A 17,118-nucleotide genomic window follows, 5' to 3' on the forward strand; every position below is an offset into this window, starting at 1 on the left:
CAGCCGGAGCAAGAGCTTAGTTCCTCTCTGATCCAGAGACTTAATCTCCTTGTCTCTGGATCAGCAGCCCAGGCCAGCCCCTCCCTTCCTGTGCTCTGAGCCCATGTCCCTTCCCTTCACTCCTCCAGCCACACCCCTCTGCTATTCCCCTCTCTCCACTGATTCACCTGTATCCAGCTAGCTCAGGCCCCATGTCCTCCATAAAGCTGTCTGTGACCCCCTCCATCCACACAGGTCCCCTTCCCTGGTTCCGTGGAGCGTGTAGTGTCTCCCATGCACCACACTCGGTAGGGTCCACTAATGCTCAGATGGCTTGAGAAGCACAGGTCTCACTGCAAAGTTGGGCTGCTCACCCTGCATCCTAAGCCTTCTCTCCTTGGGCCCAATTGCCCTGCGCTGCGCAGCCTCCCTTCTTGCCCGCTCCTCTCACTGACCACCACGCCAGGGCTCCAGCCACACCAGATGACTCTCCCTTTTCTAAGTGCACTGTATATGCATTCTCTCCAGGCCAAGCACACTGGATATACTGGGTCTCTTCCTGGGACTCCTTCTCTAACCCTTTTTCTGTCTGTCAATGTCCTGCTTCTCCAAAGTCCAGCTAACTACCTCTTCTCCTCTCTGCACCTTGCTCAAAACTAATCCTGTGTGCATGGCCCTTTGTTTGACCTTGGTGGATGCAATGACCTCATTCTGCACCACCTTTTGGTGGGTGGGGTGGGCCCTGCCCCTCTGCCCCTCTGCCCCTCTGCTAGGGGTGTTACCAGAGCAGGAGTGAGATGAGCAGGCATCGACAAAGGGACAGGCATACTACGGGACACAGGCTAACCTTCATCTTCATCACAATAGCCAAAGGGAGGTATCTTACTGATTCAGAGATGAGCAAAGGCGAGGCTCAGAGAGGCCAAGTAACACTCCCTTGGCCACCCAGATGGTAAATGGTGAAGCTGAGATTCCAGCCCAGGTCTACCAGATCCCATGGTTGAGCTCTTTGGACCCCAGCAGCCAGGGTGGTGTGAGGCATACCGTGCTCTCTCAGTCAGTGTGTGCAAAACTGAAGAGAGTCTCTTGGCTCATGTGGCCAGGAAAGCAGCCTGAGGTTTTTCTTGGACACAAACCATGGATGTCTTGTTTACAAGCTGGGGTCCTGGAGCATGAGGCACATATCAGGTTAAATAAGATGCCAAGCTAGGACTGGGCAGATCCTTCTCACTCTGAGCCAGGCAGGAGAAATTGAGACCTGAGGAGGAACCTGGGTGGCCAGTGATTTCAGGAGCGCTGGTCTACTTTGTCCCCTCTACATCAAGACGGGCACTGCTCATCTCTTATCCTAGCTGGGTCTCTGGGTAAGACGGGAGCCGCTGGGAGATGGCATTGGCTGTCTGTGGCAAGGAAGCTTGGCAGAGCATGGGCTCTGCAGTGAGTGGGCCAGGTAAAATAGCTGCTCCTCTACTTCCTGGCTTGTGACCTACCTACCAATCCTCAGTTTGGGAGTGGCAATGCCTGTCTCACAGAGTGGCTCTAAGGGCTAAATGTATGTGAAAGGCCCAGCCCAGAGTGGGTAGAGGAGCAGTCCTGAGTTCCAGGGGCGTCTACTACCTGCTGACTGGTGACACCAGCTGGGGTCAGCCCTTCCCGTAACTCTCCCGGCACCTCAGCAGGCAGGGATGAAGCCAGCTGTGGTCACTGCATTCCTTCTTGGGCTCCCTGAACCCCGGAGAGAAGGATGGGCAGCACCTCCACCTGCCCTCTTTGCCACTGAGCCCAGGTCTCTTGTGCTGGCCATTGGGCTCTCCAGCCTCCACCAGCTCATCTGCCTCCTTCCCAGCCCAGGAAGCAACCGGTGAACTCTCTGTGTCCCCTAGCTCTAGCATCTGTGCCTTTCCTTCTGCAGCCCTGGCCTGCCTATGTCCTGATCCCTGACCACAGTCCCTAATTTGGTTTTGGGGCTGCTGAAGACTGATGGACCGTCTTCACTACAGGCTCTTGCTCTCTCTGCTCCCAAGGGCCCTGCCTTCACTGCTGCCACTCTCAGGAGCCCTCTGTGATGGATTCTGGGCTGGTCAAGCATACTCCACCCTTCCAGTCACCTCCTCACCACTGTCCCATGTACTAGGTACTGTGTCAGCTGACGTTCACCCCCAGCGTGTGAACGGATGGAGGCTATTTACTGTGAATCTCTCTTTCTCTGGACAGCTGATTAGATGGACTATACTAATTTACTTGTTCATTTGTTTATCGTTCATTCATCCACCTACCCAATTGTCATACAGTCATCTACTTACTTATCCATTATTTCATTCATTCATCTATCATCCATCTACTCGTTCATCTCTCTATCCATCAATGTAGTCATCCATCCAACAATCCATCCATCCATCCATCCATCCATCCATCCATCCATCCATCCATCCATCCATCCATCCATCCATCCATCCATCCATCCATCCATCCATCCATCCATCCATCCATCCAATCATCCATCCATCCATCCATCCATCCATCCATCCATCCATGCATCCATCGATCCTACCCAACACCTACTAAGCATTTATTAGGTACCAGGCCCTGTGCTGGATGCATGGGATGCAGAACCAAATAGGTTATGGTCTCTGCTCCCAAGAGCTCACAGTCCAGTCTGGGAAGACAGGGAGACATCAGCTCTGAAGTTCCTTTCCATTCCAACATTCCTGAAAATCTGACCGGTACCCAGGTTCTGCCAGTGAGCATCAGGTGGATGCTTGTGGCCTGACTAAAAGGCTGGGATCTTCCTTTGCCTGGGAACATCAGGGGCTTAGGCTGATCCTCCTTCATCTGGGAACACAAGGGCCCTCCTCACCAGCTCAGTTGAGGCTCTGAAATCTCCTCTTTCTTCCAAGCTGGTGTACGGATGCTGCTCAGGGGCAGTGTGGAACACAGTATGGGACCCTCCCTCTGGAAGGCCACTGCCAGCACCTCTGACCCTACCTCCACTGGTGAAAGTTGGTAGAGTCTGAGGAAGGAGTGGGCAAAACGCAGTTTCAGATTTTACTTTCCCTGGATTCTCTCTCTCTTTTTTTTTTTTTTTTTTGTTTTGAGGCAGTCTTGCTCTGTCGCCCAGGCTGAAATGCATGGAGTGCGGTGGTACAATCTCAGCTCACTGCAACCTGCGCCTTCCAGGTTCAAGTGATTCTCCTGCCTCAGCCTTCCGAGTAGCTGGGATTACAGGGGTAGGCCACCACGCCTGGCTCATTTTTGTATGTTTAGTAGAGATGGGGTTTCACCATGTTGGCCAAGCTGGTCTTGAACTCCTGACCTCAAATGATCCACCTGCCTCAGCCTCCCAAAGTGCTGGGATTATAGGCATGTGCCACCATGCTCGAACTCTTATTTATTTATTTTTTTTTTGAGACAGGGTCTCATTCTGTCACCCAAGTTGGAGTGCAGTGGTGCAATCGCAGCTCACTGCAGCCTTGACCTTCCAGGTTCAAGTGATTCTCCCACCTCAGCCTTCCTAGTAGCTGGGACTACAGGTGTGCACCACCACACTCACCTAGTTGTTTTTTTTTTTTTTTAATTCAATTTTTTTGTAGAGATGGGGGTCTCACTATGTTTCCCAGGCTGTCTCAAACTCCTAGCCTCAAGTGATCCTCCTGCCTTGGCCTCCCAAAGCATTGGGATTACAGGCATGAACCCACTGCGCCCAGGTCACTTTTCCTGGATTCTTTATCGTTCTCTCTAAATTGTCTCTTTCCCCCTTTCCCTCCCGTCTCCATTTCTCCTATCTCTTCTGTCCCTGTTCTCTTTGTCTCCTCCCTGATCTCTCTTACTTATCTCCCTTCTCCTGTTTCTTCTCTCTTCTCATTGAATGCTGGGACAACATGAAGTTCAAATTTTGGGTCACCAGTGTGGGTCCTTGGAAAAGTCAGGACTCTTCTCTCAGCTAAGTCTCCTTTCCTAGAAACCACGACTCAGGGAGGACAAACCAGAGGGTACATTTACCCTGCCCAGGCTGCAAAGAACAGGCGCTCCTTTCCTCACGCCCATCCAGTTCCTTCCTTTTCTCCGTCCCTCCTTGTTCATATTCTTTCCCTTGCCCTTCTTTAGAGAGCATAGACGAATGCTGAATCACACGCTTAATTTTTAAATTCGAATTCTCACCTACAAAAGCAACACCTCCAAGCTCAATCACACTGAAAACACAGATCTGTGGAATCCAGCAGAGATTTTTTCCCTTGGTTCTTTCCTAGCTCCCATCCCATCCCCATCGTAGGGCTTGCTGGAAGGATGACAAAGAGGAGGAAAAGAAGGGCAAAGGGCGAAGGAGGAGGGGAGGGGAGGAAGAGAGGCCTCCTGAGGAAGCAGGGAAGGGCCTGAGCCCACCCTCCTCCAGGAGCACCCTCCGCTCACCGACGTGTCCTCTGAGCACGAGGCAATGATGTTGTCGATGAAGGGGTTCCATTTGATATCCAGCACATTGCCCTGGTGGCCGCAGACCTTGGGGTAGTTGGGCTCAATCCTGCCTGTCTGCAGAGGAGAAAGAGAGAGAGAAGGAGATTAGTTTGATGGCCCTGGGGTGGCCTTGAATGGAGTGCCTTTTTTCTGGGCCTCTCAACTGGACTGGAAGGTCCTGGAGGAATCACCTGTGTTTTATTTTTGTCTTTGGGCCCTGCTGGGCCAAGTCAGGTTGGGCCACATTGCTCTGTGGCTATGTCCTCTCCAATACTGAATGGTGCAGGGAGGCCGCACAGCCGTGGTGGGGCAGGCTGCTGCTCGTTCATACACACCTCTGCAAATGAGGAAAAGGTGCCCTTGCACGAAGTAAAAGTGTTTAAAGTCAAGCTGGAATGACCAAAGCCTGACGGGCAGTAGCCCTGGTGGCACACACACAGGCCCACGTTCTGCCCCGTTCACGCACACCCAGACGCTGGGCTGCACCTACTCTCCCTGGGGCCCACACTCCCTGCTTCCCCCAGGGCATAGTCAGGTTTGGATCAGGAGGAGGCTCTTTCCTGCTGCACCGGGAGTCAGCGGAGAGGCCTGAATCTCTGGGTCCGCCTATACACTCTTACACAAGCCATTCTCTCCACGGTATGAACGAGCATCCTTGTGCAGTGTACATCTTCAACACTGGTACACAGTACCCTGTGGTTGAAAGCATAGGCTTCAGAGTCACACAGGCCTGTGTTTGAATCACAGCTCTGCTACCTTTTAGCAGTGAAAGTTGTGGCCTTAGGAAAGTTAATGAACTTCTCTGAGCCTCGGTTTCCTCTCTCTAAAATGAGAATAGCGATGTCTACTTTTTAGCATTGTTGTGAAATTATGTGAGCCAATACGCACAGCAAAGCACTTAGTGAAGAGAATATCAGTAAATGCTCAATATATGACAGCACTTATTATCGTACAGCTTAGATAACACCTCCTCCAGAAAGTCCTCCCTGATACCTTAGTGGGTGAAGATCTCTTCCTCTGTGCTCTCGCAGCATTCTGTGCTTCCCTCCATAACACAACCAAGCCGAGAGTGGTGGCTCACGCCTGTAATCCCAGCACTTTGGGAGGCCAAGGCGGGCAGAACACCTGAGGTCAGGAGTTTGAGCCCAGCCTGGCCAACATGGAGAAACCCCATCTCTACTAAAAATACAAAAATTATCCAGGCGTGGTGACACATGCCTGTAATCCCAGCTACTCAGGAGGCTGACAGGAGAATCGCTTGAACCCAGGAGGCGGAGGTTGCAGTGAGCCGAGATTGTGCCACTGCACTCCAGCCTGGGTGACAGAGTGAGACTCTGTCTCAAAACAAACAAACAAACAAACAAACAAACAAACAAAACCACAACCAGATCTGATTTGCAGTTTGGTTCTGTTTGCCTGTGAGCAACTGAGGACAGAGTCTGTGTCATCCTCGTCTCTGAATCTCCAGCCCCTTACAGGTCTGGTACCCAGTAGGTGCTCAGTCCATGACTTCCTAGGAGGGGTTGAGTCCACAAAAGGATGGAACAAGCGGTGTGGATGGGTGTGGAAGAGCTGTTCCATGTTTAGCGGCTACAAAGGTGGCAGAGAACGGAGGGGGAATAGGCAGAAGCTATGCTTCCATCTCTCAGGTCTTTTTCATGCTACTTTTTGGGGGAGTTTGAAGGAGAGGAAGCAAGGAGGTTTCTCCAGTTACTGTCCATCTGCTAACAGTGGGTAGGTGGTCAGAAAAGAGGGAGGTCTAGGAGGTCATACCGCTCTCTCCTTCAGATTCCTCATCAGAATAATGAGGAGGAAGAGAACCAATTTCTGCCAAGTCCTTGCTACTGCACATGCCTAGCACTTCCCAGTGAGATGAAGAAGAGTTATTTCAGAGTGTGTGTCCTGCCATGACCTCTTCCCCACCACTTCCTGCCTGCATCTCTATCGGCTCATTTCCAGATCGTTTGATCTTTTGCAACAGAGCCATGGCAGGATGGGTAGAGGAAAAAACAGGACTGGAGAAAATGGCAGTGGTATGGAAGATGCAGAATGAGGCAGAGAAAGAGAGGGGAAAAAAGCCTCAGAGGCTGGACCCAGGAGAACCTCACTGATATTGTATGTTGTGGAAAATTAGAGGATAGAGAAAAAGGATTTGGAGAGTGTTGATATCAGTTATGATATCAATATTCTATGAATACTGAATATTCTATGAATATTGAATACTCTTTCAATATTCTATGAAAGATGTAATTAGGTTTGGCATATATTTTAAATTACTTTTGAGCTGTTAGAATATGATTTTTTAGGCCAGGCATGGTGGCTCATTCCTGTAATCTCAGTACTTTGATAGGCTGAGGCAGGTGGATCACCTGAGGTCAGGAGTTTGAGACCAGCCTGGCCAACATGGAGAAACCCAGTCTCTACTAAAAATACAAAAATTTGCCAGGTGTGGCAGTGGGTACCTGTAATCCCAGCTACTCGGGAGGCTGAGCCACAAGAATCGCGCGAACCCGGGAGGCGAGGATTGCAGGGAGCTGAGATCGCACCATTGCACTCCAGCCTGGGTGACAGAGTGAGACTCTGTCTCCAAAAAAATGAAAAGAAAAAAGAAAGTTTTTAAATTTTAATATTAACTTTTATTTACTTATTTATTTTTTGAGACAGAGTCTCACTCTGTCGCCCAGGCTGGAGTGCAGTGGCGTGATCTTGGCTCACTGAAACCTCCACCTCCCAGGTTTAAGCGATTCTCCTGTCTCAGCCTCCTGAGTAGCTGGGACTACAGACGTCAACCATCACGCCCAGCTAATTTTTATATTTTTAGTAGAGATGGGGTTTCTGTGTATTGGCCAGGCTGGTCTTGAACTCCTGACCTCAGGTGATCCACCTGCTTTGGCATTCCAAAGCCGTGAGCCATTGCTCTCAGCTGAAGATGATTTTTTAAAAATGAGACTCTAAGCAGGGGCTGGGTCACATGTGACTCTGAGATTTATTAGGGTTACACACATTATCTTTAACTCTGGAAACAACCCTGTTAATTAGATATGAGGAAATTAAGGCCCAGAGAGGTTAAGTTACTTGCCCAAGGTCAAACAGCTGAACGCTCAGCTGGGATTTCCTCACAGGTGTGATTCTCAAAAGCGAGTGTTCTTGAACCCTACTGGTCACTGTTGGCCAGCTCCCCTCCTGCAGCTCAGACTTTTCATGGGCGGATAGGCCCTGTATCATCTGCTTCCACAGCTCACTTACTCTCTGACAGAATCATTCCTTCTGTCTGATCTCAAAAGCTGCATTGGAGTGCTCCCTGAGCAAGGCTGTCTGCATTAAGTGTTTGGCAGCCAGCCCAGCCCAGGCAAATCTGAGAGGCACCAAACCAGTCAATAGGTGGTCATCAGATAACAGGAGCTTCTAGCCAGCAGCCCATGGGTGATACACTGGAGGGGCAGGTTAGGCAACATCACTGGAACCTATTCTGAAAAGAGAGGAGCCTATTTAGAAGGGGGAGTGGCCACAGTCCTGCACTCAGGAAGAAGACAAGTCTTTCTAGAGACTGATGAGCTCCATTGCTTAAAAAAAGTTTGAAAACCACTTTTCTATAGAGACATCAAGCAAATTTAAAAATGCAATTATTACCTCCAAGAAAAAATGTTGTCTGAGAAAGCTAACGTAGGCTGGGCACAGTGGCTCACACCTGTAATCCCAGCACTTTGGGAGGCTAAGGCAGGTGGATCGTTTAAGCCCAGGAGTTCGAGACCAGCCTGGGAAACATGGCAAAATTCCACCTCTACACAAAATACAGCAAAAAAATTAGCTGGGTGTAGTGGCACACACCTATAGTCCCAGCTACTTGGGAGGCTGAGGTGGGAAGATCACTTGAGCCCAGGAGGCCTAGGCTACAATAAGTCATGATCATGCCACTCTCTTCCAGCCTGGATGACTGAGTAAGACTCTGTCTCAAAAAAAAAAAAAAAAAAAAAAAAAAAAGAAAACTAATGCGATCACAGTGCTTAATGCTTTATGTACAATATTTACATGATTGTAATAATGTAAAAATTAAGATATTTATATCTTTTTTTTTTTGAGATGGAGTCTCGCTCTGTCTCCCAGCCTGGAGTGCAGTGGCTGGATCTCAACTCACTGCAAGCTCCGCCTCCCAGGTTTATGCCATTCTCCTGCCTCAGCCTCCCCAGTAGCTGGGACTACAGGTGCCCGCCACCTCACCTGGCTAGTTTTTTGTATTTTTTAGTAGAGACGGGGTTTCACCGTGTTAGCCAAGATGGTCTCAATCTCCTGACCTCGTGATCCGCGCATCTCAGCCTCCTAAAGTGCTGGGATTATAGGCTTGAGACACTGTGCCTGGCCAAATATTTACATCTTAAGCAAGAATTGTGCTATGCTGTACTTGGAAGACAGAGGCAAGGAAAATGTGTATGTGTGTGTAGTAAGAAGAGAGACAGAGCTGGAAAAAAGCTAGAGCCTCATTTTCCATAATAGGGAGACAATAGGCCATGTCTAATACTTGAAAATCAAGATGCAGTGGTAAAAGCATGTAATTAAGAAATATGGGGGTAAGTGCATAAAGAAACAGCTAAAATCAGAGTAGGAAATGCAGAGGTGTCACAAGACGGGACAGGGGTTGTGGCTCTAGGCAGTAGTGGGTTGTAGATGCTTAACAACTGGGTCTCCAGATAAAAAAAGGCACTGATTCATAGTGTTTGCCAATTTTTGTGGTGTAAATATTCCCACGATCACTGATTTCAGGCTAATGTCACCAGATACAGAGATAGAAGAGGCTCTCAGCACACTATTACAGAATATTTCCACTATGCAAATGTAATAGGCACAGATAACCTCAAGAACACAGATAATAGTGAAATAATTGGGAAGTAATAAATTTTTAATATTTAGTACTTCTGCTTTTACTATAACTTAATTGTAAGTTTATTCAATGTAATTTATAATAATGGCTCTGTTTAACAACCAGCTTGCAAAACTCCTAAATTTCTAAAAATTTTACCAATAGGCTCTCACGAGCCAGCACAAGCCAACCCCAGCACATCACTTTGCAGTGCTACAGGCTGTAGAGCATTATTAGACCTTCTGACCTCTGCACATTTATTACTTTAACAAACATAAAAATTAAAGAAAAAACATAATGCCTCTGTCAAATGTTGTAAAGGAAGCTGATTGTAAATTTTTTTTAAATGTGAGCAATTTTATCCCCAAGCCCCACATATGCCTCTGTTGTACAAGTTACCGTTTCTGTATAGGGAGTGTGACCAGAGACCAAACTTGGTTCTGTCGCTAAAGCCTGGTTCCTAACTGCTACACAATGCTGTTTTCTCATGCTTCATACTAATCCACTAACACCAACACTAATACATACCTATTGATAATGTAATAGTATATTAATATAAACACATTTGTATTGATTTACAAATATAATCAAATTTAATCCTCATCACAAGCCCATTTTACAACTAAGAAAACAGAGATTTAGTGAGCTTCTATGGAGTCAAGATTTTTCAATGTTACATGACTGTACAATGACTGTTTAGATGGTCGACTCACAGAATTATCCCAGGGGTAGGGTTCTCAGAAGTCCAGGGCTCTAACCTGCCATCTGGTCCTTCAACCTCAGAGAACTTCAGTCTCAACAGAGCTGGGGCAGAGACCTTGCTGCCTGGGGTGGGGGGTGGAGGAAGAGACCTATTCTTTGGAGTTTATAACCCTTAGGGAGATCTTCACCCTGTTCTTGTGGGTGTTATCCTGGAGGGCTCACAGAACAAGTCCAGCTCTTCTTTGCTGGGACAGCCCTTCAATGTCAAATGCTGAATGGCAGCTGTTGTGCACTCTGAGTCTTCCCAAGCAAGAGCCCAGGGCTGGGGATCAGGTTGTATCTCAAATATACCCTGTGTGCCAATGCCAACAGACAGAGTTATTGGCAGATAGGGTGTCTTTTAGATATAACCTGATCCCCAGCCCCAGGAGAGGGGCATGGACGCCCTGCTCCAGGATGAGTGGGAGTGTCAAGTAGGGCAACTTCTCCGGAGATCCACTTGACGGAACCTCTCCAACACTTTTAAAAGGTTCATGAACTTTGACCAATAATTCTGCTTTGGGAATATACCCCAGGGAAATCAACAGAGAAGCACACTAAAACAGTCACCACCATGTTATTTATCATAGGGACAGCAATGGGGACATTGTCAAAATAAATTACAGTACACCCATATAATTGAATATTCTGAGGTCATTTAAAATCATATATTCAAAGAGTATTTAGTGGCATGAGCATTGCTAAAGATCTACACTTAGTAAAACAGAATCAAGTTCTATACAGGTTGAGTATCACATATCCAAAGTGCTGGGACCAGAAGTGTTTCAGATGTTGATTTTTTTTTTCAGATTTTGAAATATTTGCATTTTACTTACTGGTTGAGCATCCCAGATCCGAAAATCCAAAATCTAAAGTGCTTCAAAGAGCATTTACTTTGAGCATCATGTCGGTGATCAATATGTTTCAGATTTTGGAGCATTTTGGATTTTGGGTTTTTGGATTTAGGATGCTCAACCTGTACATATAAAAGGATCCCTATCTATTTTTTAAAAAACCAATCTACAAGAAAATACATCAAAATGCTAATAGTGACAACATGTGAATAGTTGGATATTACTAGCAGCTTCTAATTCTAACAAACATATAAAATTGTTATTAAAAAACAGATATTATTACAAAAAACACACCTCCCATAGCCTTGATTGAAAAATACTCCTCTCTGGTTTCAAGCAAACAGGTCTTAAAGAATAATATGCAGACTGGTGCCTATCAGATTTACATGTTTCGAAAGCTTTTGTGCAACATAAATGTATTTGTTCATACAGGTTTCTCTACACCCTTGTTACCACATGGATGGTTTGGAGGGTGCTATGGCTTGAATATGTTCCCCAAAGTTCACGTGTTGGAAACTTAGTCTCCAATGCTACAGTGTTGGGAAGTGGTTATAAGAGATGATTAGGTCAGATTAGGCACAGCCCTCATGCATGGATTAATGTCTTTATCTTGGTAGTAGGTTAGTTATTGTGAGTGGGTTTGTTATAAAAGTGAGTTTGGTCTTCTCTTGCTCTATCTCTCTTGCCCTTCTACCTTCTGCCATGGGATGTCACAGCAGGAAGGCCCTTGCCAGATACCTGCATCATGCTCTTTGACTTCCCAGCTTCCAGAACCGTAAGCCGAATACATTTCTGTGTATTATAAATTGCCAAGTCTGTGGTTTTTGTTACAGCAACATAAAACAGAATAAGACCAGGGAAAATACATCTTTGAAATTAAATAAAATTATGTAATTAATTGAAAGTGCATTTCAATGTGTGTGTGTGTGTGTGTGTGTGTGTGTGGCATGCACTCAGGCAGCTATGGCTGGGCCCTCTCTTGGAAAGGCTGGTGGCATGGTGAGTCCGTGGGTGTAGCTCACCCAGCAGGCTGTCCAGGGGAGCAGTGGGTGCTCTCAGCCCCTGTCCAGGATGTTTTTGAACCCAGTGAACTGACTGGGGATGAGACAGTTTCAAACCAACCTGCATTGCAGCTTCAGCTTCCTAGATTCTCCCATCACTGCAGAGCTGAATTTTGTACATGGAAGCAAAATGTTTTCTTACCTAGAGAATCAGCTTAGTGAGGCAGAAATAACAGACTGAGCAAGAGGCAGGATTTCCACACCCAGCTCCGGCACTCACTGGCCCAGTGACCTTGAACATAACCCCTGGCCTCTCTGGGCTTCCCAGATTCCCAGACCCTGGTCTGATACCCTTACTACTTTTTCATGGTTTCCCTTTTTACTTTATGAAGCAAGACATACCTGCAACCACAGAGTGCCATGCTTCTGATGTACCAGCACAGAACACAGGAATCCACATTGAGTCCACATGAAAAAGATGTGGGATGGCAATGCCAGAACTACCATGAAGAAGACAATAGTGATAATCAAAGACTATTTGATGAGTGATTGCAAAGTGCCAGGCCTTGTGTTAAGCAATTTTTTCTTTTTTTTTTGAGACGGAGTTTCACTCTTGTTGCCTAGGCTGGAGTGTAATGGTGCGATCTCGGCTCACCGCAACCTCCATCTCTTGGGTTCAAGCGATTCTCCTGTCTCAACCTCCCAAGTAGGTGGGATTACAGGCATGTGCCACAGTGCCCAGGTAATTTTTTTTAGTAGACACAGGGTTTCACCATGTTGGTCAGGCTGGTCTCGAACTCCCGACCTTAGGTGATCCACCTGCCTCGACCTCCCAAATTGCTGGGATTACAAGCATAAGCCACTACACCTGGCCATGTTAAGTAATTTATAGACATTTTAAAATTTAATCCTTGTAACAACCCTATAAGGTTTTATTAAATCCTTATAACCCTCTGGTAGCAGTTCATTTTATGGATGAGATACTGAGCTCTTGGAGGCGACTTGCCCAAGGTGACTCAGCTGGGAAGTGAGGAGCTATCATCTGCACTTGGCTGTCTGCCTCTAAGGCATCTCTGCTATGCTGGCTTCTGTTTCAGGATGTAGATGAGACACCAAGTAAACCAGGGAGGAAAGTCGTTAGAAATCAGTGTAGGAGGCCGGGCGCGGTGGCTCACGCCTGTAATCCCAGCACTTTGGGAGGCTGAGGCGGGCAGATCACCTGAGGTCGAGAGTTTGAGACCAGCCTGGCCAACATGGAGAAACCCCGTCTCTACTAAAAATGCAAAATTAGCTGGGTGTGGTGGCACATGCCTGTAATCCCAGCTACTCAGGAGGCTGAGGCAAGAGAATCACTTGAACCCGGGAGGCTGAGGTTGCAGTGAACCGAGGTTGTGCCATTGCACTCCAGCCTGGGCAGCAGAACCGAAACTCCGTCTCAAAAAAAAAAAAAGAAAAGAAAAAAATCAGAAGTAGGAGCTCACCATTTCTAGTGTGGTTCCCACAATGGGTCGGTGGCAGCTCAGTCGTGAAGCCCCTTAGATTTGTTCTTGGAGACCCTCCCTTCCTACTCTTTTTCTCACCCAGTCTCTCTCCTCTGCCTAGAGCTTGCCAAACTTGGCTACATTTTAGAATCACCTGGGAGTTTAAATAATCCCAATACCCAATGAGCAATATCAACTTAATTATCAATAAAATAAAGTGATTAATTAATCAAACAATTAAATATCAATTTAATCCCAATATCCGAGAGGCAGGAGCCAGGCACTGGTATTTTTAGCAGGTTTCCCAGACTGATTTCAATGAGCAGCAAAGACGGAACCACTACCCTAGAGGCTCCGTAGCCTGCTGGGGCCTGGGCCTCCTGCCTCCTGGAGCACCTGAAACACTTGTGCATTCTAAGAGTTAGCAGCTGAAGGTTAGTCTTGTCTCCTGTTGGGGAGGGTGAGCAATTAAAAACATTATCGGCCGAGTGCAGTGGCTCACACCTGTAATCCCAGCACTTTGGGAGGCCAAGGTGGGCGGATCACCTGACCTCAGGAGTGTGAGACGAGCCTGGGCAACATGGCAACATGGCAAAATCCCATCTCTACTAAAAATACAAAAATTAGCTGGATGTGGTGACACGTGCCTGTAATCCCAGCTACTTGGGAGCCTGAGACATGAGAATTGCTTGAACCCAGGAGACGGAGGTTGAAGTGAGCCGAGATTGCACATCTGCACTCCAGCCTGGGCAGCAAAGTGAGACTGTCTCCCCAAACAAAATTAAGAACATTATCATGCACATTTAATACAGGCTCATTTGTAGAAACCACAGGTAAAGCAAATAGGAAGATAGAAGTCACATTAAGTGATGAGCATGTAAAGGAGAACCCAGGGCAGTGGATAATGCTGAACCCAGCGGATGGGTGATTTACTGCCGGAATCCCAAGCCTCAGTATGAAAGATGTTTTTTCATGAGCCACCCCATTATCACTTTCCCTCACTGCATGCTGTCCCATGCATCCCAGACCATCTGATTAGGTTGCTTACAGTCTTCTTGGCTCTCTCTTCTATGACTGGAAGTTAATATTAAAAGAGAGAGTCATCATAAACAGGTATTGTAGTCCTCCTCCCCAAAGTCCCAGGCAGAGATCAGACTCCCCGTGTTCCAGGCTCCTGGGCCTGAAGGAGGCTTTGCCCCCAACTCACATTTGCACAACCCCCAACACTTGCACAGACATTATCTTAATTAGTGTTACCCAGAGAAACCGACTAAATGAGGACACTTGCCCCTGGTCACACCACTTGGCAGGGACAGAACCAGAATGAGTTTATGCAGGCTCAGAGCTCTGGGTACCACTGTGGGGCGGGAGGGGGTCTCATGCTCCTAAACATGGATGTCCTTCATCCAAAGTGCTGCCTGCTCCACCACAGGGTGTTCCCTATTTTCCAGTGACTGAGGACTGCTGGGCTCAGGCAGGAAAGTAATAGTTATAGAAGGGGAAAAATATTTTCCCCAACATACACATGTATATGCTTGCACGTGCAACACACACATACACACACGTGTGCCACACAAGCTCCCCTGCTGTGGTCCTTTCTGCCCTGGCCTCTGGCTGTGTTCTTTCTCTCCCTCCATCCCAATCAAGACGTACTTGTCTTGTGTCCCCTATTTCAGGACCCTGCTTGCTTTGGCCAATTAATCAAGTAAACACAAGCCTTCCAAGGAGGACTGGGAGACATTGGGTTAGTCCATTTCTCCTTGCGGGTCATCTATGTACATATTGACAGGAGCCATTTAGAGAAAGCTGCTTGGCCCAAAAGTGTAATCTCCTGGGGTTTTTAGACTCTCAGATAGACTTCTAGGCCATCTATTTTGAGTCAAGGGCTTTATTCACTCTAGAGCTGGCAGGATTTCTGAAGTGGGCCCGCTAGTTTATCTCCTTCCCTGTAATGTCTGCTCTGTTCAGTTCTCTCTCCAATCCACCTTACACACTGTTGCCTACTTTTCCTAGGATGCAGCTCTGATGAAATAACTCCCCTGCTCCAAAATCTTCAATGGCTCCCTACTACCTAGACCTTAAAAGCCAAACTCCTTATCCAGGCATCAGAGCTGTTGTCATCCCAGCATGGTCCTGCCTTAACATTCTCCCTCAGTCCACTGCCTATGTCATGCACATGGTTATACACCTCCGCCTCCAATGCTCCTTCCACACTGAAGGACCTTTGGTTCCAGGTTCATCCCTGCCACCAGGCTGTGAGCACCATGATGACAGTGGTCTTGATAAAGGTCGCACTCTCTTGTTGAGAGGTAGAACATGCTCCGCAGGGAGGGAGGTGAGGCAGGTGTGTCCTGAGATGGTGAAATCCCTGCTTCCCAGCATTCGAGGCCTTAAATGTGACTGGCAGGGAGACTGCAGAGGGAAGGTGAGGCTCCCAACATCCAGTCCCACCGTGCTGTCTCAATATCCTACAGTGGGGGGGAGGGTGTGGTACACAAATACTGTAACTGTTGGAAACGTGAGAAGTGGCAAAAAAAAGTTACATGATGGCATCCATGCAAATTGTGGGAAAAGCACATTTCTGGTTTAGGCAGAAAATCAAAAGAAAAGGACAGTGCTTGCACCATCTCGAGGCTGCCATCACTAGCATTGGCTTTCTCCTCCCCCGCCACACAGCCGTGTTCTCCAAGCAGGTGGGAGGGCTGGGGGTACGGGGTCTGGACCAACAAGGGAGTCAGCTCTGGGGTCTTCAGTATCTTCCCATGACTGGGCCCCAAACAGGCCTTCGTCCTTCAGGCTCCCCACCAGAGGCCTTCCTGAACATCAGGATCCCCTCCCCAGAGGAGGCTACCCCGACTGGGGGTGGCCTAGAGAGACATATAGGCATGGTGGATCCTGGGCAGGTGGAGCTCCGTCAAGGTCAGGAGCAGGTTCCTAAGTCTGCCCTCCGCTTTTTGGCCCAGAGGCCTGGCTTTCTGCCATACCAGGGGCCCTCTCAATAGAGGACCCACCAGAACTTCTCCTGTGTGCGGGGGCTGCTGCCAAAAGTATAAAAACCCCTCCTTCCGTTTGCCATCTGGCCCAAGGAACGGTGAGGAAAGAGGACTCTCCCGCCAGGTGCCCTTCCTGTAACACCCCAATTCCCCACACCTCTCCTGTAGCGTGAAAGGAAACTTGTTTCGAATTGTGATTTTTTTGCCCAGCCCACCTGGGATTTGGGGAGCATTACTACAGCAGAAGGGCAGCAGCCTGGGATTCAGGGGACCTGGGTTTTCATCTCAGCCCTGCTCTGCACTGGCTGAGTGGCCTGAATCTCTGTCTCTCTAGGTCTCAGTCTCTCCCTGCGGAAAGTGAGACATTTTTGGGGGGCAGGGATAATAAACGTGGTATTCTTGCCCCTCCTGGAGTTTCTGTATCTATAACAGGCATTGCCAGTCGCTCACTGAGTCCTGCCTGAGCCCAGCAGTCCTCAGCACAGCATCTAGTCGATCAGAGAATGTCAATCGGGGGGCACGTGATCTCTTAGAGCCCTGACAGCTGTAAACATCCCGAGCCCCTTGCTAAGCCTCTGAGACTCCCTGTACCTCTCTGTATTTAGAGAGGATTCCCAGAGGCCTCTGATGAGTTAATCCCCACAAATGCCTCTACATCTGCTCCTTCCTCTCCAGGTGCACCCTGCCCGTAGCCTTCCTGAGGCACTCCAGTCTTCTAATTGGTCTCCACGGTGCTGGTCTCTTCTTGAACCCCAGAGCAAGATC

The 17,118-nt window shown here is 48.0% G+C and overlaps 1 protein-coding gene across 2 annotated transcripts in view; it reads right to left on the bottom strand.

Annotated features, from left to right (window-relative positions):
* CORO2B (coronin 2B) overlaps nt 1–17,118 on the bottom strand; it is a 151,000-nt gene that overhangs the window by 27,899 nt on the left and 105,983 nt on the right. For both annotated transcript variants that reach the window (XM_017851194.1, XM_017851193.1), the window contains exon 3: nt 4,387–4,503. In XM_017851194.1, coding sequence (XP_017706683.1) covers nt 4,387–4,503 — 117 coding nt within the window. The remainder of the gene's footprint in view (nt 1–4,386; nt 4,504–17,118) is intronic.

This window comes from Rhinopithecus bieti, unplaced genomic scaffold, assembly GCF_001698545.2.
Source record: "Rhinopithecus bieti isolate Rb0 unplaced genomic scaffold, ASM169854v2 scaffold_31548, whole genome shotgun sequence".
Taxonomy (NCBI): Eukaryota; Metazoa; Chordata; class Mammalia; order Primates; family Cercopithecidae; genus Rhinopithecus; species Rhinopithecus bieti.